The 24,953-nt window shown below is 42.3% G+C and overlaps 1 protein-coding gene across 1 annotated transcript in view; it reads right to left on the bottom strand.

Annotated features, from left to right (window-relative positions):
* Positions 1-740: 740 nt before the first annotated feature.
* The window catches only part of SREK1IP1 (SREK1 interacting protein 1), a 125,894-nt gene continuing 101,681 nt past the window's right edge, over positions 741-24,953 (bottom strand). Inside the window, exons 3-5 of the mRNA XM_029576331.1 lie at positions 15,916-16,062; positions 10,147-10,225; positions 741-1,206 (exon numbers count right to left, since the gene is read on the bottom strand). Of these exons, the coding sequence (XP_029432191.1) occupies positions 1,011-1,206; positions 10,147-10,225; positions 15,916-16,062 (422 nt within the window). The 3' untranslated portion in view covers positions 741-1,010. The remainder of the gene's footprint in view (positions 1,207-10,146; positions 10,226-15,915; positions 16,063-24,953) is intronic.

Genomic DNA, 24,953 nt, shown 5'->3' with positions numbered 1-24,953 from the left:
TAATGGCTATAGGCCGGATTTTAAAACTGGCCCGGCCACGCGCATAAACCCGGGACGCGTGTAAGTGCCGGGGCCTCAAATGAAGGTGTTTTCTGGGGTGGAGCGGGGCAGCCCGGGACAGCATCCTTCCTCCCTGTCCTGGTGCGCGCAAGTTACTTCAAGTCGGGCCCTGAAGTAACTTACAAAATAACAGGTACCAAAATTTAAAAATGGGTTTTAGAGAGTGGGGAGGAGAGGGGAAGTGAGGTTAGTGTAGGGGGTAGGAAAGTTCCCTCCCAGTCCGCCTCTAAATTGGAGCGGACTGGGAGGCCCCGATCCATTGCCGTGTGAATGTAGACAAAACTGACACCCCCCTTGCATGCGCCGCTGCCAATTTTATAACATGTGCGCATTGGCGCTCGCATGTTATAAAATTGTGCATCCATGTGTATGCGCCGGGTACTGCGCGTCCATTTTTTTAAAAATCTACCCCTATGTATAGACCCTATTTGGAATCTAGATAACAAAAGGGTTTTGCAGATGAATGACAATTCTTTTTCCTGAAATATTATGTTTTCCATAATTCTCCTGGAAACAGAAAATTATTATTGAAAAACAATATAATTTCCACATTTGCTCCAGCAATAAATAGCTGTTACATGTAAATGTGAATAGATATCCACATCATATCTTCTACTGATGTAAAATGTAACTGTCTTGAAAAAAAATGTTTAGGTAGATACACATAAAGGAAGACAATATTGGGATTTAAACCTTTTATTTGACGGAAAAACCCACATAAAAATAATTTGGCTAGGGGTTTAAAAGATAAGCTGGTAATGAAAAAATTAAAAGGAAAAATCTGAGCCACAAAAATTAAATCTCCTAATATGCTGTAGTTTAAATAAATTGACAAAGTCTCTTTCCTTATATTTCCAGAAATCAGAAATTTTTTTCTTACTGTATAAAGATTAATTAGAAAATGTTTTAAAGTTTAATGATGGCAACTGATGGACACTATTAAAAAATACTTAGTCACTCTCAGAAGATTCAGAAGTGCTAGATGATGATGAGGAGGAATAATGCTTTTCCTGCTTTTTACTCTGCCTTTTTTTATGCTGCTTTCCTTTTTTGGACTTAGTCTTTTTTTTCCTTTTCTTCTCTTTCTGCTGACATTTTTTCTTTCTAGGTTTGTGATCTTCCTCTTCAGTGTCACTTGAATGAGACCTAACAGCAAGAAATAATCATAAACACTTATGTCTTCTATTTTCTATTGTAATATATGTTTTTCTTAAACAGTACGGGATATTAAAATCATAGAGGCCAGTTTATTTATTTAAAATATATATTACCCACCTGTTCATGGTTCAGGGAAGGGCACATAATTAATATACCAAAAAGAATGTATAATCAAACAAGAAAATACAACTCTATAATACAGCATCTAACAAAAGAATAAAAACAAAGCAATAGCATCAAAGACATGTACATCAAAAATGTTTATCTAGTTTGTGGCCACAAAAGAGGTTGTTGTGACAATTAGGTCGGAAGACTGGCAAATTAAAAAATGAGAATTAAAGGTTGAACAAAATCTACATGGGAGGTCGACTAGTGGCAAACTAATGCTAATATTATGAGGTGCCTCTAAGCTGTGGACTGCATTATCTGCCTTATTACAATGTGCATAAACCTCATTAACCCTATTTCAACTTGTAAAGTTACTTGGATGATGTCAGTCTCCTTCAGAAAAAGGTGAGCGTACATGGGCTGTGACATCAGTGGAAAGTAAGGGAAAGCAAATTTGCTTACCTGTAACAGGTGTCTTCTGTAGACAGCAGGACAAATCAGCCACGCAACTGGGTGACATCATCTGATGCAGCCAAAATGGAAATGTTCTCTCAGAGCTCAGAAGACCCGAGAAGATTTTTCTGAGTATGTGTGGATCTTCCCATGCAGCTGCCACCATGCAAGTCTTCTCAGTCTTGTAATAAGCTAACCTACAACTCTAAGGGAAGGTGACAGCAACTTTGCTTTCTCTCTGGACAAGCAGAACATTAATCAGGTGTACAGTAGTGAGCCCCAAGCTGCATGAACATTTATGTTGTGGTCTTACATCAGTGGTGGAAAAGCATGCAACCCATATATTGAAGAGGTTGGAGGGAGAGCTGAATGAATTAAATAAACTTTAGAGAACTGGTTGGCCAAAACTGCTGTCTTGAAATGAAAAAGGTTTCTAAGCAATAATGAACAGTGAAGGTATGAACAGAAAAACCAGATGCTGCAAACATCTTCTGCAGAAGCAAAGCAAAGATAGGCTAGGGAGCCTGCAGTAGCTCCGATGAATAATTTTCAATTTACTTTGAAACTGTTGTCCTAAGTATGGCAATAAGAGATGCAATCAGAAATCCAATGGAAAGAATTCTTTTTGTAAATGAAAGCTCTTGTTTGCCTGTTTTGAAGGAGATAACAACTGTGAGGAATTCCTATAGGACTTTACTCTTTCCAAACAGCACAGTAATGTTCTCTTGCAGTCCAGTGTACGAAGAGCCTGTTGCTTGTCTGTGGTCCTGGGAAAAAATGTTGGCAACACTATGGACTGATTTAAGTGAAACAGATACCACTTTTGTTAAGAATTTTGTAGAGATTTTCAAAACTGCTCTCTTGTTTAAAAATTGGGCGCCCAGAGAACATGAAACGAGTGCTTGCAACTCTATTTATTCTTCAGTCAGAAGTTACAGCTATCAAAAACTAAACCTTCCAGGAAAGGAATTTTAGTTCTTGTTTTGCTAAAGGCTCAAAAGGAGATTTCAGATCTGAGCAAGAACTGTTTATATCCTAAGGAGTAGGAGCATCCCCAATCAGAGTTCTAGCTGAATTAGGCAAGAGGGGTGTGCATTCATTTGAAAAGAATAGGTAAAATGCAACAAATGAGACCATTTTGTTTCATTTGTGGCCCCTGAAAATGAATAAAAGGTGTCCATGAATATAAACAAAAACTCTCCTTTCATTCATTTATGTTTCCCATTCTATGGTCTATGAAAAGTTCTGCAGTGAGACTGGTACAGACTGGTGCCTGTGAGGTAGTAGTCTGAATGAAGCCAAGGCAGGAGAAGTAGGCAAGTAGACAGGACAGTGGATCAATCAAGGTGAAGCATTATTTTTTTTAATTAACCTATAGCTGGCACCTGGATCAAGTAACACTGAAGTCCTCCGATTGGAAAGTCTAAGCAAAGAAAATCCATTCTCTCCGTCTCTGTTGAATTTCATAAGGAAAGGTCATCTTTCTGGAAGCTCTTAGAATGAAAGAGGAGGTTTGAAAAAAAAGGAGAGAGAAGAATTTTGGCAATGGGAAAGAGTTTGTTGTCATCTTTACTGCTATGATCACATTGCTCTCACACTGTGGGAGAAAGATAGAGGCATTGCTTTCTGTTTGTTCACTGGGGCAGAGCTGTGGAGACAAAAGCAGTGAACAGCAGAATTTTTGTCTCTGCACAATGCACTGCTTATCTGCAGAGAGAGACAGATTGCAAAGAACATTAGCCCAGCCTTGCCAGCTTCTCTTACAGTTTTTTTGTATGTGAAAAAGAAGTCAGTCACAGAGTACACACATACATTGGGTATATGTGTGCACTCCCACTTTGGGGCCGTTCCTGAAAGGGGATTGGTCCTTTCACTGACATGTGACAGTGAAGGAGCCAATTGCCGATTGTCAGTGAAAAGGACCAATGGGCAATAAGTGAAGGAATGAATAAATTAATATTAAGTGCCCGATTTATGCACTCCTTCTGGTACCTTAGTCAGGTTCGGAGAATGGACACTGAATATCGAGGAACTAGTAGCCAAAAAGAATTTGGGAGTTCTAGTCAGCAGCATCTTAGCCTCCAATGAGGAGATATATGATAGTGTTGGTGTTGACAGCAACACCCAGGAAAATTGCAGGCAGTGCAGTTAACAGAACGTGAGGGATGCTCCTGGCCTTTTTCCTCATGGTTCCTTCTCAACCTCAACCCTAATGCCAGCATCAGCCCCAAGAATACATAGAAGAGATTGCGTGAAACATCCCTGGTCTGGAATCGTTTTAAAGTGAGGAAGAACTCACATTTTGGTACTGAGCCATCTGAAAAACACTGGTAGGCAGCATCATCTATAGAAATACCACCTGTTAGCACTAGCATCAGGGGAAGAAAAAGTCCTAGCTTAGGGGCCCTGTCTGCCACTCAAAACAGTAGCAAAAGGGTTGAAAAGGGGTAAACGTTTTACTAAGCTGACCCCATGGCCCCTTTCATCTGTTTCAGTCAGTTGGCAGGTGAGCAGCTTCCAGCCACCTGTTTTCAGTGGCAGGCCACCATAGAGCAGATGGGGTAATGTTTTATATCACTGTCCTGGGCCAAGAGGTAGGCAACATCCAAAGTAGTGACAAGATACAGAATGGAAATGATTGCACCGAATGACCAACCCCTGCAGATAGTGGAGAACCTAGGCTTTAAGTATCTGCTTCACCTCTTACCCCTCTATTTCAGAGTGCCCTCCAGCACTACATTCGGTAGGCGGTTTATCCATGCCCTGTATAATCACTGCCATAGTTGCATACAGGCATAGCTAGCCAAGGCAGAGAGGAGTAGAGTGCATTTCACCAACATCTGGACCAGCGTGAACACTCCGTGAGGCAGGGACAGGCAGCAGTTCTAGCAGGGACCAAGTTTCTGGGTGCAGGTGTGTTGTGATGGATACCACCCATACCTCAGGCAATATCCAAACAGCAATAAGAAAGATGCTGGAGAGTAGGCAGCTAGATTAGAGTGACAAATGTGTTCTTGCAGGCTTTTTTATGACAGAGAGTGGTACAAATCTGATAAGGAGTGTAGAAGATAGGGGTTATCAGGGTATTTCTTGCATTACACACGCTGCACCTGGAAGAGAAGGATGACCTGGGCTGGGGCCCAAGAACATGGGATTCCAGTCCTGAAGGACATGATAGAGGTACAGGAAAATAGCGGGACATTTTCATCATATCAAGAAGGAAGTATTTGAGATTGCTCATAAGCAACTGATTCAAGATGTTGGTACCCAATGGAATTTCACCTATCTGATGCTGTGGAGTTTAGTGGAGCTGCAGATACCTCTTCATGACCTGTCTCTGGAAACGGAGATAGGTGTGGATTTCTCCCCAGGGCATAATTGGGAAGTAATGAGGCAGCTAATATAAATCCTGAAGCCCTTCAAGGATGCCACTGAGGATCTAAGTTCTAGAAGCACCACCTAACGTGGGGTCATCACTGTAGTAAAGATTCTGGAGGAGAAGTCTGAGAGTTTTTATGAGCAAGAGGGAATGAAAACAGAGATGTTGCTCCTTGTGGACTCCTTGCAGCAGCAGGTGCATGAGGGACTGAAACTTCTGAGAGAAAACAATACTTACATGCTTGCCAATGGTTTGTGATCATGAGTGAAAGGGAGTTGTGTCCTCCGATCCTAACATCTCACATATGAAGGAGATACTACCAGGTAGGTTACATGAACAGAAGCACCAGAGGTGCAGAGGGGATGTAGCCCAAGAGAGAGTGGCCATCCAGAGGATAGTGTTAGCAGCTACTACTTCCTACATCATCTCAATATGCCACAGTCACGCTGCCCACAAAATAACTGTTTCTCCTGATGCAGGCCACAGCTAGACCAGTGGGAAGCAGAGAACCTCGCCTCACTCCAGCAAATGAGACCCCAGAGGAAATTTCTGTGACAGGCTATCTGACAAAGCCCATCAAGAACATGGCCACGTATCCACTGAAATATTCGGCACACAAGTCTATGGTCTGGCCAGACCTGGCCATGATGGCTTAGCATTATCTTTCCTACCAACCAATCATTGTACCTAGCGAATATGTCTTCTGGATAGCTCTCATTGTTCAAGGTTTGCACCAGAGCTGTTGGAAAAGTTGGTCTTCTTGAAAATCAGTCTGCCTTTGTGCGGTTTCTCAGAATTTCCATGCAAGTAGCAAGATGACTGACACCACCTTGGGGATCTTGCTGCCACTCAGCTTTGCTGCCCTGGCTCCTGATACTACATCTTGGTGGTACTGCTGTTACTCTGCCTGCTGCCATGTCACTGATGCTACACCTTGGGGTTTTTGAAGCCTCTGTGTTGTTTGTTGCTTGGATCCGAGTCAAGTTCTCCCATCCTGTATTTCTTGATTATATTGATTACTTTTTATTTTGTCTTCAAGAAAAATATAATCGCTTCCCCCAAAAACTCTTGGAAAGGGAACCCATAGCCCAGATGGCAGGAGGACAGTCCCTAACTTCATAATGGTTAAGAACATAAGAACATGCATACTGGGTCAGACCTAGGGTCCATCAAGCCCAGCATCCTGTTTCCAACAGTGGCCAATCCAGGCCATAAGAACCTGGCAAGTACACAAAAACTAAGTCTATTCCATGTTACTGTTGTTAGTAATAGCAATGGCTATTTTCTAAGTCAACTTAATTAATAGCAAGTAATGGACTTCTCCTCCAAGAACTTATCCAATCCTTTTTTAAACATAACTACACTAACCCCATCCTCTGGCAACAAATTCCAGAGTTTAATTGTGCGTTGAATGAAAAAGAACTTTCTCCGATTAGTTTTAAATGTGCCACATGCTAACTTCATGGAGTGCCCCCTAGTCTTTCTATTATCCAAAAGAGTAAATAACCGATTCACATTTACCCGTTCTAGACCTCTCAATATTTTAAACACCTCTATCATATCCCCCCTCAGCCATCTCTTCTCCTAGCTGAAAAGTCCTAACCTCTTTAGTCTTTCCTCATAGGGGAGCTGTTCCATTTCCCTTATCATTTTGGTCGCCGTTCTCTACACCACCTCCATCACAACTATATCTTTTTTGAGATGTGGCGACCAGAATTGTACACAGTATTCAAGGTGTGGTCTCACCATGGAGCGATACAGAGGCATTATGACATTTTCCGTTTTATTCACCATTCCCTTTCTAATAATTCCCAACATTCTGTTTGGTGTCTTAGTAGTGCCTCAAACTTTGAACTGGATGCATGCAGTCCAAAATCTGATGTGCTGCTAGATGCCAGATCAGCAATGAGTACTGAGTTAGTATTAGGTAAGGGACTGACCTCCTGCCAGTTTAGCAGTTTATTACAGGAGCTATTTTTCACACACAGGAAGGGTAATTTTCAATATTTTGCATAAGTCAGCACATATGATTTAAGTAGGCGTGTCTAAAGTTACAGCATATACATCTGCCTCGAAAATATGCACATATACTTGAAATGTGAAAAACTGCATATTTTCTCTACCCATTCTATAAAGGTATGTGCGTGTGGGTGTAATAATTATAACATGCATATGTAATAACCCTGAATGACATGCAGAGTCATGTATTTTATAAAGAATGCACTTATGAAAATACTTGTATATGCACTTGCAATCACCAGTTCACTGACAATTCCACTAGTTTAACCAGATCGCCAGCACTTTACCCTGACCCTCCACCACCACAACCCAGACCTCTCACCCAAAAACTGCAGATAATGATTTAGGTTTTTATTGTTATTTACATTTTTCGTTTTTAGTTCATTTTGAATGTATTATTGTACCCTGCCCTGAACATAGGAAGGGCAGGTAACAAATACTTTACAATAAATATGCAATTTCATTTCTTTGACTTAATTAGCAGGTGTAAAAGCATCCAGTCATGTTCAGTAATTAATGCACATATACTGATTACAAAATAGGAACTTGTTTATGAACTTCTAAACCCGGTCCCAGAAATCTTCTAAATCGCTCGGTCTTTTATATTTGTGTGCAACACTGCTAGTATGCACATACGTCAGGCTCTTATAAAATACTACTTATGTGCGTAACTTCTGATTTGACAATTCATAAACATTTTGAAAAGTTACACCTAAAAAAGCATGTTAAATTTAGTTCTTGCCCCACGGGTCTTAGTACTAATAAGGTCATTAATGTGCTATGAACCACTTTAGCATAAGCAGGCATATGGGGACAGCAATTTTCAAAGAAATCTAGCTGTAAAATGGAATAATGTGCCTTGATTATTCTATCTGACAATTGACTCCCTGAGTCCAGCTAAAAGTACAAATGGGCTTCCATAGCATGCATACTTTCAGCAGGATTGCAAAGCAGCATTATTGGAAGATTGTTTAGGTTGGGGAAGAAAAATATTGAACATACATTTTCAAAAGTATGTGCGCTATCTACTCGCTTTTGGCTGCCCACACAAAAGAACAGGTGCAAAGTAAGTGGACATTTTAGCATACCTACTTGCCATGAACTGGTGTTGTTTCCCTTTGAAAATTTAGGTCAAGTATGCATATTTAAGCCACCCGTGTAGTTTGTAGCAATGCAGTCTGTTTGAGAATTGTCCCTTAAATGCTTGCACATGCTCTAAATGGCATGCAATTTGCTTTGCATTAGGGATTTTGTTCACGGTACATCAATTTTAACAAGCTTTTAGTATGAGGTCCCTAGTCTTTTGATGGACCTTTAAAATCAGGAGTTTTTAAGCATCCTCTCTTCTTAAAAGTAATACAAGCTAAAATATGTCCTATGATAGTGATCTTACTTGCCTTCTATAGCACAGTGGCCTTGAGACAAAATGAAAAAAAAATTACAATGTATGCCCCAACTGCATTCTGAGACACAGGCATAAGATTGTATTCCTTTGACATTTTGCACACACTGATGTTTATTGCTCCTTAGAAAATATCCTATAAATTTAGAAGCCACATGTTTTCGCTTTCAAAATAAAGAATGCTAATATTCATAGCTTGTCTTGCTGTATGCTCAAGTCTTAGATATATTTTCATTGAAGCAGGAATCCCAAGTCAGTGTTTCTTAAATGTGGCCAACAATTGCTTTTATTTTCTGCCCACTGCAGATGAAAGAGTTACTTCATGTTTACTAAGTATCTTAGAAACAAATCATTAACATAGCCACCAACTAGATGGGTGGCTAGAAGCTGAGGCCACCAAAAGATGTGTTGCTAGAACCCATGCACTTTGGGATCGATTTTAAAAGCAGCACTCATGTTATAAAATCCAATGGCCACCAGCACTGTCCTGGCCCCCCCCCCCCCTTTGGAGAGGCCTGGCACTTCGGCGCGTACTGGGGTTTACACGCATGGCCGGGCCCATTGTAAAATGCCTGCAGTTCGCACAAGGTCCAGTCACGCGCGTAAACCCCGAAATTTACGTGTGTAGCCAATTTAAAATTGATTTGTTTGGAGGCAATTTTCAAAGGAGTTCCCGACGATGTTCTGGTTTTCTTAACGAACCCTCAGAGCTCCCTAGAAAGGGTGTTTTAGCAATTTTTAAGTTTTTATGCACTTATATTGCACTTACGCATGTAAAACCTAGTGACAATTCAGTGGCATATATTGTAGCAATTTTCAAAAGCCCACTTACATGCATAAAGTGCATTTGCACATGTAAAACCCAGTTTTCAGCATGTAAACTCTTTTGAAAATTAACGCCCTGTGAGGTTAGCAGGATTTTTAAAAGCTGCTTGTCATTCATTAGTGTATCATGAAGAAAGGACCACATATTTATTTTAATACAGCATCACATGATGACTACCAAATCATAATGCTTGATTTTTCTCAATATTTTTTGAAGATTTTGATATGCGGCTGAAAATTGTTGACAAATTACTACTACTTGATATTTCTACTTTTGTTATAAAAACTACTTATTTTGGAACATTTCTATAGCGCTACTAGGCAGATGCAGCATTATAAAGGTACTAAAAAGTTCTGGTAAAAGAAAAATGCTATACAGACAAAAATATTTAGAGGAGATGCGGAGATGGATTTTAAAAAAGAAAACAAAAGCTAGCAAAGCAAGGAGCTGAGCATATTTAAATGGGATATTATTCCAATAGTAAAGAGAAGGCAAAAAGAAAGGCAACAAAATAAAAGGAAGAACGATGAGAACACAGATAACAAAAAACAAATGGGTACATTGGAATCCAAAAGAATAGCACTAAAGAAAATGTATATTTTGAGGTGGTAGATCCAAAGAATGGATATATTACTATTCTATAGTAATAGATAATAAATACAGATTATAAATACAATTTTCTTTTCAAAACTAGCAGAAGCTAATGGAGAGGTCATCTTAAAATTAACAAAAAAGAAATACCTTTTCCTTTGTTTCTTCAACTTTTTTTCTTTACTTTTTCTCTTTTGCTTCTTCTTTACCTCTTCAATGTTTGTACCTGCTACAAGTTAGAATTTAAGATGACAAATATCCTATAAAGTTCTACTACAAATATACACTCATCTAACTTCAATGAAAAGAATCAGATCAGTACTTGTGTGCATTAAATTTAAATATTGACATTTAAAAAAAATATATTATTTACAGGCTTTCAGATGCAAAAACATACACAACCATTTTGATAATAGACAATGAAGTATATATACTAAAATGATAAGAACATAAGAAATTGCCATGCTGGGTCAGACCAAGGGTCCATCAAGCCCAGCATCCTGTTTCCAACAGAGGCCAAACCAGGCCACAAGAACCTGGCAATTACCCAAACACTAAGAAGATCCCATGCTACTGATGCAATTAATAGTAGTGGCTATTCCCTAAGTAAACTTGATTAATAGCAGTTAATGGACTTCTCCTCCAAGAACTTATCCAATCCTTTTTTGAACCCAGCTCTACTATCTGCACTAACCACATCCTCTAGCAACAAATTCCAGAGCTTAATTGTATAAAGCAAGTTTCCTTACCCATAAACAGGATTCTCCATAGAGAGCAAGATGAATCCTTACACATGGGTGGTCATCTAACAGTGCTGACATGGACTGAGATCTTATAGGTCAGTAAAAGTGTCTGCATATGTGCGCTGCCTTATAGAAAAATGACAGCAGAAAAACACCATATGGCCTATCTAGTCTGCCCATATGTGCAGTTTATATAGCCCTTACAACGTCCAACACTCCCTCAGAAAACCCCTGTATTTATCCCATGCTTTCTTGAATTCAAATACCGTTTGTGTCTCCACCATCTCCACTGGAAGGCTGTTCCATTAATTTACTACCCTCTTTGTAAAGAAATATTTCCTAAGATTAATCCTGAGTCTACCTCCTTTCACTCTCTACTCATGACCCCTTATTTTAGAGCCTTGTTTCCATTTCTGTGCATGGATTCTTTCAGATATTTAAATGTCTCTAGCATATCTCTCCATATTTGACAAAGTGGACAAATGGTCAGTTCTAAGGCATTTGTTGAACTGTATCAGTGAACAAAGAACTGAGAGGAAAGCTCTGCTGTTGTGGAAACGTGAGTAGCGGTTCCATTTCTGGTGTTTTCATGTGCCCCTGGGCCCCGATACAGCCGCAGAGGAGCTCCGGCAAGCACCGAGGCAGGTGAGAGGTGACCTGGCAAGGGCTGAAGATGGAAAGATGATGACCTCGACCATAGCCACACCTGTACGCAGCAAAGAGAGACCCAAACAATGCAATGTTGGTCTCATGAGTGGTCCTCTGACTACTCCAAGCCCTTTCGGACTTGCTGCACGGAGCAGCAACTGTGACAGGGTGGACAGTGGCCAGAGGATGAGGACATTAAAGATGAAGACTTGAAGTGAGACAAGACCCAGGATACGTGAAGTGGAATATCACTCTGGATACATGAAGTAAGACGAGACTTCGACATGAAGAAATGCAATCTGGATACGTGGAGTGAAAAGGAACTCTGGTCATGTATATGAAGAAACTCTGGAAGGCCAGGTCTTGAAGAAGACTTGGTTGGTACTGGACATCACGCGCCCTACACAACCGAGCCGGACTGGTTTCGGACCACGCAGGCGGCGCGCCCTACACAGCCGGGGTAGGCTGGTCGCGGCCCATGCTAGCGGTTCCCCACACAAGTTGGCAGAGCTGAGTAGGTACTGCACATCACGCGCCTATATACTCAGCCAATGAAGACAGGTCACGGACCACGCTGGTGGTTCCCCACACACAGAAGATGGGAGATGTAGACTCCGATGAAGTCTGTTCCAAAATGCACCCTGCACAGCTGATAAAGGCCAGGCAGGGCCACGCCGGATCGGATAAATAGAGTTCATTCATGAAGTGGAGGCAGGGTGCAGACTCCAAGGAACCAGGCAAAGTTGAAGATTCGAGGGGTTGCCCCTACAACACAGGTTAAATTAAGAAGCTGGAACCTTATGGAGACTTGTGCTGCCAGGACAAAGATCAACCGGCTAAGGAAGACATCAAGACGAGACATGTGGTGACCTTGACAATGAAGACAAAGACGTAGCGTGAGGACATCACGAAGACATAGGATCCTGCATAAAACGAAGTGCCTTGAGAAGCAGATGACAAGAAGTCCTAAAGAGGACTGGCTCCTTGCGAAGCCAAGAAAAGAATGAAGACTGCAGCATTTTATACTGCAGGATGAGGCGGATACAATGATGACATCAGTAAGCACCACTCCCTTGCTGTCCCTTTAAATGCTGAAGAGACAGCTGGCCTCGCCCTCTAGGAGGAAGCAGTACAGGACCCTGGACAGTGGGTCAGGGACAGTACTGCCACTGAAAGATGGACTGCTGGCGGCTCCATGCCGCAGGAGAGACAGAGGATGCAGGCCCTCTTTCCCTGGAGAGCCCAAGGTAAGGTGGTGGCCTCCGGGCCACTCGAGGACGCCAGTCGATGGCTTCCCAGACGCAAGGGAGTTAGCAATGCGGCTCCTGCCGCGAGGTGATGATAGGGACGGCCTTTGGGCCGAGCCGGGTGCGACAGCGTGGCTCCAGCCGTGTGAAGGGAATGCTGGCGGCCTCTGGGCCGCTTAGGGAGTGGCAACGCGGCTCCTGCCGCAAGTTTGGAGAGCAGGGACAGCCTCCGAGCTGCAGGGCTGCAGTAGCGTGGCTCCTGCCGCGTGAGAAGTGCGTCGATGGCTCTGGGCCGTGAAGGAAATGCTCAAAGGGGAAAAAGGTGGAGAAGCTGCCCAAACAGGGCAGAATCGCAACACTAAAAGCCATAATTATGCATTTACCTGACTATGCATGACCTGCTGAATTATGCATAGATGAGCCCTTCAAAAATAGCAGGGGGCTAGTACTAAAGGTCAGCCGATCGAGACCCATCTGAAGAGAAGGAAGCAACCCATCCAAGTGCTGTGGCTTTCCACCCCTGCTTTGTGAAGACAAGGTCTAAGAGACTTGAGTTGAACAGTCTGTCATTTTGGTAGCCGTGATTGCCCTCTTTGTATCTGTGCTGGAGACCGTTGAAGGGAGAGATTTCCCCTGACAGCCCGAGAATGTAAGCTACCTGTCACCTGGTAAGGAACCTGGGCTCCATTTCCTACACCAGGGGTTAGTAAGGTAGAGCTTATTAGTATTCAAAAGTAAATCTCGGCTAAAGAGAGGTGAGACCAACAGAAACTAATGGTAATTTGATAAGCACTGGATGTTAAATATGCTTCTGTAACTATTATTTTTCTTATTGCCTGTGTCCCCAATTGCCTGTGTATTTCCTGATGCAAAGTGTTAAGCTTAGCCCTGTGTAAGTTTGGAATAAAAGAGATTTGGTTTGTTTGGCAATTTGGCTAATTTTCTAACAACATACAGGAGGGTTGCTGTAAATAGTAGGTACATACATAAAGGGAGGTGGGTTTAGAAATCACAGCCCTACAGTGCTAGGACTTCTCTAAATTCCCTCAATACCCTTGGATGTATCCCATCTGGCCCCATCGCCTTATCTATTTTAAATTTAGTTAGCTTTTCCCGAACACACTATTCTGAAAATTCAGTGAGTTTTACCTCATTTCTAATTGTATTTGTTTAATGTTGTCCTGCTCCAAGTATTGCGCTTCCCGGCCGCATCCTCTCTGCGGCCAGGCCTGCTCACCTTTCTCTCCCGTCCACTAGCTCCAGGCTCCTCTCCTCCGCAGCCAGTTCACGGCGTCCCTGGCTTCCCCGTGCTCAGTCTCCCGTCCAGGCCTCACGGCGGGGCTCGGCGTCCTCCATGGCATGGGCCCCGCCCCTAGGGATCCGCCCCGGCCTCTTAAAGGGCCGGGGAGGATCCCAGCTTCGCGGCGCACCCTGATTGACAGCAGTACTTTAGGAAGTGGTCAGACACCACTTCCTTGCCTTGGCAATCGGGTTGTACACTCCGGTGTCTCTAGTTTGCCTGTTCCAGCGTCTCTTATTCCAGCGTCCTTTGTTCCTTCATCTCTCCATCCCTGGTAGTACCCTTTGGACTGATCTGCTTGCTCCTGACTACTCCTGATTGCTGCCCGGACCTGACCTCTGCCTGTTCACTGACTACTCTTGATCGCTGCCTGGAACTTGACCTCTGCCTGACCTGACTACTCCCAGATTGACTACAAGTACTGACCCCTGCTTCGGCTGACTATTCTGGACTGATACTCTGGCCTTGATCCTCGCTATCCACTCAGACACTTTCTTCTCGCCTCCTGCAACCTCTGGACATTCCTGCTTGGACATCGACCGCACACCCTTGCTCATGGTGGGCACTCCCCTGCGCTTCCTTTCTAGGAGACCCTGCGAGGCCCACTTAAGTAAGACCAGGTGGCCCAGGTAACCAAGGGCTCAACCTGAGGGAACCCCGGGTTGCTATTGGTGAAGCTCCAGCTAGCCTCTGTCTCCTTCTGTGCTCCGCCTCCAGGTGGCAGGCGCTCTCCGGGTCCGACCGGAGGGCTGAACCAATCCTGCACAAGGCCAAGGGTCCACTTCCAGCACAACACCAAGCTCTTCCATAGTGAACACTAAATATAAATATTTGTTAAGCAATTTTGCTTTTTCATTATCAGTCTCTAAATATTCCTCCCTTTCAACTCTGAGTCTCACATTGCCATTTTTGAACTTCCTTCTAACATATCTGAAAAAAAAGTCTTGTCCCCCCCACCTCCTGTTTTATCATTTTTCCTATTGATTCTTCCACTTGAATTTTTGCATTCCTGACTACTTTCCTAGCTTATCTTAGCTTTTCCAGGTATTCTTGCCTGTCTTCCACTTTCTGTGATTTCTTGCAGTTTATGAATGCTAAGCTTTTCGGCTTTACCTTTTCAGCTACTTCTTTAGAAAACCATAGTGGCCTCTTTTTTCTCTTTCCTTTATTTACTTTCCCCTCAGTCTCTTCCAGGGACCCACCTAAGCCTTGCCGGCCGCCACAACCGAGGGGCTCAACCTGCAGGGAAGGCTACTGGTATAGGTGAAGTTCCAGTCAGCCCCGCCTGCAGGCTTCTCCACCAGCTGCTGGTGTGGGCCTAGTGATTTCACTGACTAGGTGGCACCAACCATGCCACTGCCACAAGGGCCCACTTCCTTGACAGCATCACAATGTGTTTTCATTCCCGCCTTTTTTTCCTAGCAATAGCATGAGCCTTGTGTGTTAGTTAATGGGTAGCATGCAGGATATGGATAGCTGGGTCCCGCTTGTGTGGCACACAGAACTTCTTCATATTCCCCATCCTGAGCCTTCTCCTTTGAGTCCTTCCAGCCTCTGTTCTAGCCCAAGCCTGAATGAGATGGGGATGAAAACATGCACATAACACTGGATGCAACTTACTCTCAAGTGTTGGGAGTAGCAGCAGTGATAGAGCTCTGGCAGCCACATGATGCAGCCAAGGTAACTAACTTAGCTGGCTGCCCACAGCACACTGACTTCTCCCTTCTTCTGCACTTATATAAAGAGAGACTTGGTCCATTATGATGGGTTCCATATGTGTCTCTGTTTAAAATTTGGAAGACTGATAGGGCTTCCAGTGCTTCTCTAGCTTTTTTTTTTGTCCATATGTGTCCTCTCCATGTCTGCACAGCTTGTTCTACTGAGGTCGACATGCCACACCATGTTTTTGTTAATGTAGGGAATGCCTTGGGAAACACTGATCTAGAGTTTACACTATGTCAATGTGTCTGTTGCAACTTACTCTTTTTATCAGTTATGGTCTGCAGTCTTGCCAGTTCATCATTCTCTTCTTCACTATCCTCACTGCTTGTACTGCTGACATCTAAAACAATGTCTCTCTTGGGGTCTACCCGTAGAAAGTTTCGGCATTCAAAGGTTAGGTGGCCAGCTGAAGAACAACAAAAACATTTGAATGATTAATGACAAATAAAAGATTACACTTTAATACAATAAAGATTACTGGAAAATGAAAAGGGTTTCCTCCTGGAGAAGTCTCTCCAAACTCCTGCTTCTATGCACAACTGTGCCCAAAACTGTGGAGAGAAAGAGGGACAGAAAAGCAGTGCTACTACAATTAAGCCTGTGCTGCTGAGAGAGCCACTTCTCTCTTGCAGGCCGATGCAATATTGAGCGCCCATTTTCCTGACGCGCGCACATCCCATTCTCTTGGGCGCCCGATACTATATTTAAATGAGCAGCTGCGTTAAAAAGGACGCACTAGGTAAAAATTGTGCATCCCTAGCACTTAAAAGCATCAGGCATTCAGGAGCTCTGGGCAAGTCAGGAAAATGGGCGCTCAATATGAGTGTCCGTTTTCTCACCGCACAGTCGATTTACATGCACAACAGCATCACCCTGAAGCATATATATTGTGTGTGTACACTGTGCGCCCAGAAATCTTTTTTGCTTATTAGTCCGCTATATTTTCCTTTCATTTTCATTGTCGCAAACAGTAGATCTTAGTATCACAATGACACCAGGTAGGAGGAACCAAAGAGAGCAGTATTTTTGTTTTTTTCATGCGCCCTTGGAGTGCAGCATGACTTAATGCCAGTTCCAGAGCTGGCGTTAAATTTGCTGCATTAAAAACAGGTGTGTTGGGTGACCAGCATTTTTCTGCATTAGGGGGTAAGAGCTAATAGCCTCATCTACATGACATTTATACGTGATGAGCACTATTAGCTACACATTTGTTTGGATGTGTGTTTTGGATGCACTAATTCCCTTTTTGCATCTGGTGTTAGTCTAAAATGCGCTTTCGACCATGCGTTAACTTCTGAGCTAGGATGAGCAAACTTTACTGCATTGGCCCCTTGGTGTTTAAAAGAGCACTGCAGCAGCTGAGGAATTTTGGCATCAGTGTCACTATGGAGGAATGGGCCAAACGAAGCAGTATTATTACAAATGTTTCTGATTGAACTTTTGGACTCAGGGGGGTGGGTGGGAGAGGGTTTTTTTTTTTGACAGTGACTGGTCCTCAGCATGTGGTGGGGGGAGCTGTTGATACTGGCCTTATACTAGATTAGAAACTTGAAATGCATATTCAAAAGCATTTAGCCGGTTAACTTACAAGTTAGCTGGCTAAATGAATGTTTGGGCTTATCCGGCTGAATTCTAGCCTGCTAATAAGATAGCCAGTAAGAATTAGCCAGCTAAATGAGGGATGTTCTGGGGGGCGTATTGGAAAACTTGAGTTAGCTGGCTAAGTTTGCCAGCTAATTCTCATATTCAGAGGTAGCCAGATAACTTGGCCAGCTAAGTCTGGTCAGGCCAAAAACCTGTTCTATAGTTAGCCGGCTATATTAAATAGCGCGGCTGCACTAATGAATATTCCTCCAAAGTTAGCTGGATAAATTTATCTAGCCAATGGAGTTATTTTCCAATCCGCGAAAGGCCATTATCGCGAGCCATAAGGCCCTAACGCACGCGATAATGGCTTTATCGTGACGGTAGCATTCAAATTAGGTGGAGCAGAGGAGTCGGGGAGGAGTTAGGGAGGGGATTAGGAAAATAGGCTGGTGGCACCGCTGCCTGTGATAATGTTTAGAACAATATCGCCGGCACTAGCACGGGAAATAGCATCACCTTTTACGGCGAAACTCCATCACTGAATGCAGCCAGCTGCAGGCTATCACCCCCTTCTTTGTCCCCCTTTACCGCCACGTTCATCATTCGGCAAGAAATGATGAATCCTGGCCTAAATTTGATATCCAGACTATGTCTGAATATGGATCTCTACATTCTTAAAAAGTTTTACAGAGACCCCATCCAAGAAATGGATAGACCTTCGGCTAAGTGGGCCCCAGCAGAGTTGTTTCCAGACCTAGCAGTAAAAGGTGGATCTCCACATTATTCTTTTTGCTCTTACTTTTTTGCTGAACCATAGTGGTCTCTTCAATCTCTTCCCCTTCACAACATGCCTGACACAATGATTTTTTACCATGTCAAGGCTCTTTTTTTTATTGCGGCCCATAGCTAATATCTCTCTCAAATTCCTTGTCAAAGCTTTTTTAACATAATTATTAATTTTCTTAAAGTCAGCCCTTCTGAAATCAAGGATCCTTGTTTGCTTCTGATTTAGTGTTTCTAGTGAACTATGGTGATATCTGAACTCTAAGTTGTCACTTACCATAACTTCACGGATATTGTCTACCTTTGTTAGCACCACATCCAGTGTCACCTTACCATGAAGGTGGAAATTAAAAGTGGTTATGAATGTCTCAATGCAATGACCATTTTACCAACTGTCCTAAGCATCATTTTTATCTTCACATATTTTTACTGAGTTCAAAAGAATTTTTATATACAGTTTCTATTTAGTAAACATAATTAACATCAGGAAAAATACTATTGCCATACTGTACAATACTGTTTGTCTGATATGACATGACAAAAAGAATGCAATTACAAGTCCTGGGATACACAATCATCTGTGGGTTTATAGATTTCCTGAAATTTTCTGTCTGCACATTTTTTGCAACAGCTTCATATTTGTAGGTCATACATATGTTCCACTAGGATAATAAAATATATACCAATTTCATATCAGGGAAATATCATTTGCAACTGTAACTGACTTCCAAATAACTTGTTTAACCCTTATTTTTAAATTATCAGTTATAATTTTATATTGGACTAATTGAATAGACCTGTGGCTAGCACTGGTGAGCTTATGCTCCCTTCATCAGCTCAGTGAATGGAGCCTTTAAATGCCACAGTTCCTTTGTACTATGACCTCTACTGACAACTTTTCTGGTTGACCCTTAACATAAGAGCAGCCATACTGGGTTAGACCAAGGGTCCATCAAGCCCAACTGTGGCCTATCCGGATCAAAAGTATCTGGCAGGATTTCAAATCATAAATAAATCCAATGCTGCTTATGCCCAAGGATAAGCAGTTGTTTTACCCAAAATTACCTGGTTAATAACAGTTTATTAATTTTTCCTCCAGGAACTAGTCCAAACACCCAGCAATGATAACTGCATTTAACACATCCTGTGGCAATGAATTCCAGAACTTGTGTGTTGAGTGGAAAAATATTTTCTCTGATTTGTTTCAAATGTGCCATTTAGCAATTTCATGGAGTATCATCATGTCTTTTTATTTTTTGAAAGAGTAAACAATCAATTTGCATTTAACCATTAAGCTCCAATTATGATTTTATAAACCTCTATCATATCTTTCCATCCTTTTGAGGAAGCTTCTGCCACTAATGGTATTTGGTGAGGAAGCAGCCAGAGTGGTGCCCCCTTTTGGAGGATCAAAAGTTGTAGCCACCAGAGAAGGCCCTGGTTCATGCTTTGTGAGACATCTACAGAGATTGTTAAGGACTGAGCTAAGTGGTCCCTTTGGGAGCGAAGGCTCTACTATAAGAGTTGCAGGTCAGTGGAAGTACATGACCTACGGCTGCCATGGGTCTCAGAAAGACTAGAATGTCTCTGGCTTTTTTGGATCTGCATTCAGCAGTCAATATATATGTTTTCTGAGTGTGTTCGCTCTGTTTGATGGAAGGAAGGCTTTTCCCTATAGGGAATCTATCAATGCTCCTATGAATTTTGTTTCTGGGTGGGAACTAGGATCAATTTTTCAAAGTTCACCAGGAAACCAAATGACTGTAGGAGCTGACTAGACTTCTGTAGGGAGGTAAGAACTGCTTCTGCGAAACAGCCCTCACTAGCCAGTTATCTAGGTACCGAAAGACCTGGATGCCCTGACGGTGCGCTTCTAGTACAGCTAAGCATTTGGAGAAGACACTCGGTGCCACTGATAGTCCGAAGGGGAGTACTCATTAGAACATAAGATTGCCATACTGGGTCACACCGAGGGTCCCTCAAGCCCAGTACCCTGTTTCTAATAGTGGCCAATCCAGGGCATAAGTACCTAGCAAGATCTCAAACAGCAAACAGAGCCCCTGCTACTACTGTGCAGTGGGAAGAGTGGCTATTCCTTAAATCTACTTGTTTATTAACAGTTTATGGACTTCTCCAGGAACTTGTACAAACCTTTTTTAAAATCAGCTATGCTAATTGCCTTAACCACATCCTCTGGCAAGAATTTCAGAGCTTAATTGTGTGCCGAGTAAAACAGAATCTTCTCCAATTTGCTTTTCTAACTTCATGGAGTATCCCTAATTCTTTGCATTTTTTCAAAGAGTAAATAACCGATTTAAATTACCCATTCTATTACTCTCATGATTTTATAGACCTCCATCATATCTCAGCCATCTCTTCTCTAAAGGGTAGATTCTTTCAAAACTCTGGGGTATATACCATCTGGTCCGAGCGATTTGCTGTTCTTTATTTTGTCAATTTACCCTATTACACCTTCCAACTTCACTGTGATTTCATTTTTTCTGAATTATCATAATGGAATCAGTTTCCAAAACAGGTATTGCCTCAAATCCTTTTCAGTAAATACCAAAGCAAAGAATTAATTTAGGAAGTAATTTTAAAAGGATTTTCACGTGTAAATATAGCATACTATTGTAGCAATTTTACAAAACCATTTGTGTGCGTAAAGTGCATAAGTGGACAATTCTATTGCATATATTGTAGCAATTTCAAAAGTCCACTTTTGAATTTAAACATGTACAACCCAATCTCAAGCATATAAATGCTTTTTAAAATTACCCTCTTAATGTTTCTGAAATGGCCTTGTCTTTCCTAAGTGCCCCTTGTCTTTCCTAAGTGCTGGGCTGCATAGAGAGAGGAATATCGAGTAAGAAAAGGGAAGTGATTATTCCCTTGTACAGGTCCTTGGTGAGGCCTCACCTGGAGTACTGTGTTCAGTTCTGGAGACCGTATCTACAAAAAGACAAAGACAAGATGGAAGCGGTACAGAGAAGGGCGACCAAGAAGGTGGAGGATCTTCATTGCATGACGTACGAGGAGAGATTGAAGAATCTAAATATGTACACCCTGGAGGAAAGGAGGAGCAGAGGTGATATGATACAGACTTTCAGATACTTGAAAGGTTTTAATGATCCAAAGACAACGACAAACCTGTTCCATAGGAAAAAAATCAGCAGAACCAGGGGTCACGATTTGAAGCTCCAGGGAGGAAGATTCAGAACCAATGTCAGGAAGTATTTCTTCACGGAGAGGGTGGTGGACGCCTGGAATGCCCTTCCGGAGGATGTGGTGAAGACCAGAACTGTGAAGGACTTCAAAGGGGCGTGGGATAAACACTGTGGATCCATAAAGTCAAGAGGCCGCCAATGAAGAGTGGGTGACTCGCCAGAATGACGGCTACTGCCTGGAGACAATACCCTTATTCAATAAACATACACATGCTTACTGTGACTCCAACATCGCTCTAAGCTTCAACAGCAAGAGGAAATGTGGAAAAATTGATTTACACTCACAAGAGGGGAGTAGCTGGCTTGTTACGGCGGTTACTACCCCAAACCAAATAAGCCTGATGCTTCACCTTCAATGCATATACAGCATAGTTCTCTGCTTCAACGGCAGGGGAGAAGAAAAAAAGGGTTCGCACTCACAAAGTGGGGAGTAGCTGGCTTGTTACGGCGGTTACTACCCCAAACCAATTGTGTCCGATACTTCACTTTCGATGCATATCCAGCATGGCTCTCTGCTTCAACAGCATGGGAGAAGACTGATACATCACGCATTTCCAGCATAGCTCCCTGCTTCAACAGCAGGGGAGAAGAAAAACAACCAATAAGGACTGTATAACATAGTCTGGGTAAAACAAATAAGCATGGGTGTAGCTTGCTTATTGCGGCGGTTACTACCCCTACTACCCCTAACTAATCAAGCTAGATATTTCAATGGTGGGGGTGGAAGGGAAATAGAACCAAGAGCTAAGAGAAACAGATAAGTATGAGAGAAAAAAACGTGTGAAGCTTGCTGGGCAGACTGGATGGGCCGTTTGGTCTTCTTCTGCCGTCATTTCTATGTTTCTATGTTTCTATGTTTCTATGTTAAAGCCCTCGATCATCCAGCTCTAACTGACTCCTTCACAGGTTTCCTACTTCAGATATATTTAAAAAGTTTGCATTATGAGTTTTTGCTTTTATGACCAGCTTCTTTTCAAATTCTCTTTTTGCCTGCCTTATTTTTTTTCATCTATTACTAATGCATATGCTTTTTCCTATTTTCTTCAGATGAATCCTTTTTCCAATTTTTGAAAGAAGTTCTTTTGGCTAAAATAGCCACTTTCACCTCACCTTTTAACCATGCTAAGAGGCATTTATGCCTTCCTTTCACCTTCTTTAATGCATGGAATAAATCTGTTTCTGGGTTTCCCAGATGGTATTTTTAAATGTTTAAGCCTGATGTAAACTCTTAATCTTTGTAGCTGCACCTTTCAGCTTTTTCTATTTTCCTTATTTTATCAAAGACTCCCTAACTGAATGTTAAGTGCAAGAGCAGTAGAATTACTTAATTTAAGTCAAATTTGATTGTGTTATGATCACTACTGCCAAGTGGCCCCACTATCATTACTTCTCGCACCAAATCCTGTGTTCCACTAAGAATTAGATCTAAAATGGCTCTCCCTCTCATCTGTTCCTGGACCAGCTGCTTCATGAAGAGATCATTTATTTTATCTAGAAACTTTATCTCCCTAGCATGTCCTAATATGACACTTACCAAGTCAATTTACATAAAGACACAAAGAAATCTGTAATTACATTTTTAATACAGTCTACAAAAATCGTTTACAAAAATATACATTCTTAAATATTTAAATATACTATAAAGGCGATCCAAAGCAGCACAGAGACAGAAATGTTCAACATGTGATATGTTATAAAATCTGGGGTCGGCGCGCAAGGGGGTGTACAATTGTGCACCTTGCGTGCGCCGAGCCTGCTCCGAGCCACACTGCCTTCCCCTGCTTAACTTCTGTAGCTCCTAACGGAGGGATTTTTAAAGCCTGGTGCGCAGAAATCCCGGCAGATATGCACATGGCTGAGACGAGCACGCACTGAGTGAATTTTCAAAACAGCCCAACCACGTGCGTATCTGCCAGTACGTGCGGAAGAGCCGGGGTTTTGAAAAAGGGTGGAGGCTGGCTGGACAGTTCCATTTTGCTCTGTTTCAGTGAAGCGCATGCTGCCTAGCACGTGTATCTTACTTCTGCTCAAAGGAGGAGGTAATTTTGTAAGAAAAAAATAGGGCGGGTTTAGGGGTTGGGGTGGAGAGGGGAAAAGGGAGAAAGGTGAGTTAGGGTGATAGGGAAGTTCCTTTTTAGTCCACTCTTTAATTGGAGCGGACTGGGAGGGAACTGGGCAAAGGCCCGATCTCGTCATTGTACGTGAGTTAAAAAATTCCCCCCCATGCGCCCAAGTGGGCACCTGCACACACCGATACAAAATCAGACGTTCATGTGCGCGTGGGTATCGTATTTTATAACATGCGCACGGCGACGCCTGCATGTTATAAAATCGGTGCGTCCATGTGCGGACTCCGGGATCTGCGCGCACATGTTTTAAAATCTACCCCTAAGTCTGTTATAACATATTTAGTAAAATTATTTGAAAACTGCATCAATTTGTTCTGAACACATTACAGTATTAAAATTAGTGGAATAATCATATTTCAATAATTTACTATGCATGTACTATAAAAGAAAAAAATCTTAACACACAGTTAAACTACATTTTCTGTGTTAAAAAGTCTACTTCCTCCTGCCCCATGTCATCTCTGGGCCTCACCCTTTTCTTTGTGACATTTTCACCTCTTCACACCCCTCCCCCCCCCAGTGATGCTTCATCTCCTCACCCAGTTCCTTCTCTCCTACAAATTCTCTTCTTCCCCATCTCTCCTACCTTAGTGATACCTCCACTATCTTACTTGCCTTGTGCCTTGATGCAAAATGTTCTACTTCTCACAATATAGAGTCTTCAGCTCCTTTATGCAGTCAGATTCAAATGGCATGCACCCATAGGTAATGGGGGGAAGGGGTTTCCTCCTCCCTCAGGGAGAGGAAGAACACAATATCTTCTGCCCAAACTCTCCCCTCTCAGAGTATTTCTCCTTGTAATCTCCAAGTCACAGCACCACTTGTCTTATTGATTTACTCAATTCAATAAAATCAGATCTTCTAGGACACCAACCTAAACTGTTCCTAACCAATCATCCAGCTCAAACTGCACTAAATGCCTTCACCTTTTTTCAGAAAGTCATATAATTGTCCTTTACTCATACATCAAAAAGGAGAGCAATTCATAATACTGGACCTGACACCTTAAACATCTTGGATGATGGAACCACTAGCTCCTGCTGCCCTACCAAATACATTGTATATTCCAAGTAGATCTTTGCAAGTACAGATTTAAACCACTCAGGACCATTTTCCTTCACATCTTTGAAAAGCAGAATTGCAATCTTAAAATTAATATGCCATTTAATAGGTAACCAATGCCAGCTTTACAATAATGGGGAAACATGGTCCCGGTAACCACAATCTGAGATTAACCCTGCTGTAGCATTCTGAATAAACTGCAGCGCACAAATAATGAAGCAGGCAGGCCTCGATACAGGGAGTCAGAATAATCCATATGACATAGAACCATCACCTATACCACCGCCCTGAAATGACTTTCAAAAAGCAAAAGATTCTATCTATGTAAAATACTTAATTTAGATACCGTCGCTCCAGGTTCAAATCAGAGTGGTTTACATGATAAAACATTCATAAAATGATAAAAACATTCCATATGTTCATCTCAATCTGGTACCGAAAAAGCAGGGGTGGCGATCTAAATTGGTAAGACTGTCCCCTTCCAGGAGAACAGGGTAGTCTCTAATGGA

The sequence above is a fragment of the Rhinatrema bivittatum genome, chromosome 1 (genome assembly GCF_901001135.1).
Source record: "Rhinatrema bivittatum chromosome 1, aRhiBiv1.1, whole genome shotgun sequence".
Lineage (NCBI taxonomy): Eukaryota > Metazoa > Chordata > Amphibia > Gymnophiona > Rhinatrematidae > Rhinatrema > Rhinatrema bivittatum.
This window is presented reverse-complemented; position numbering and strand designations above follow the sequence as displayed.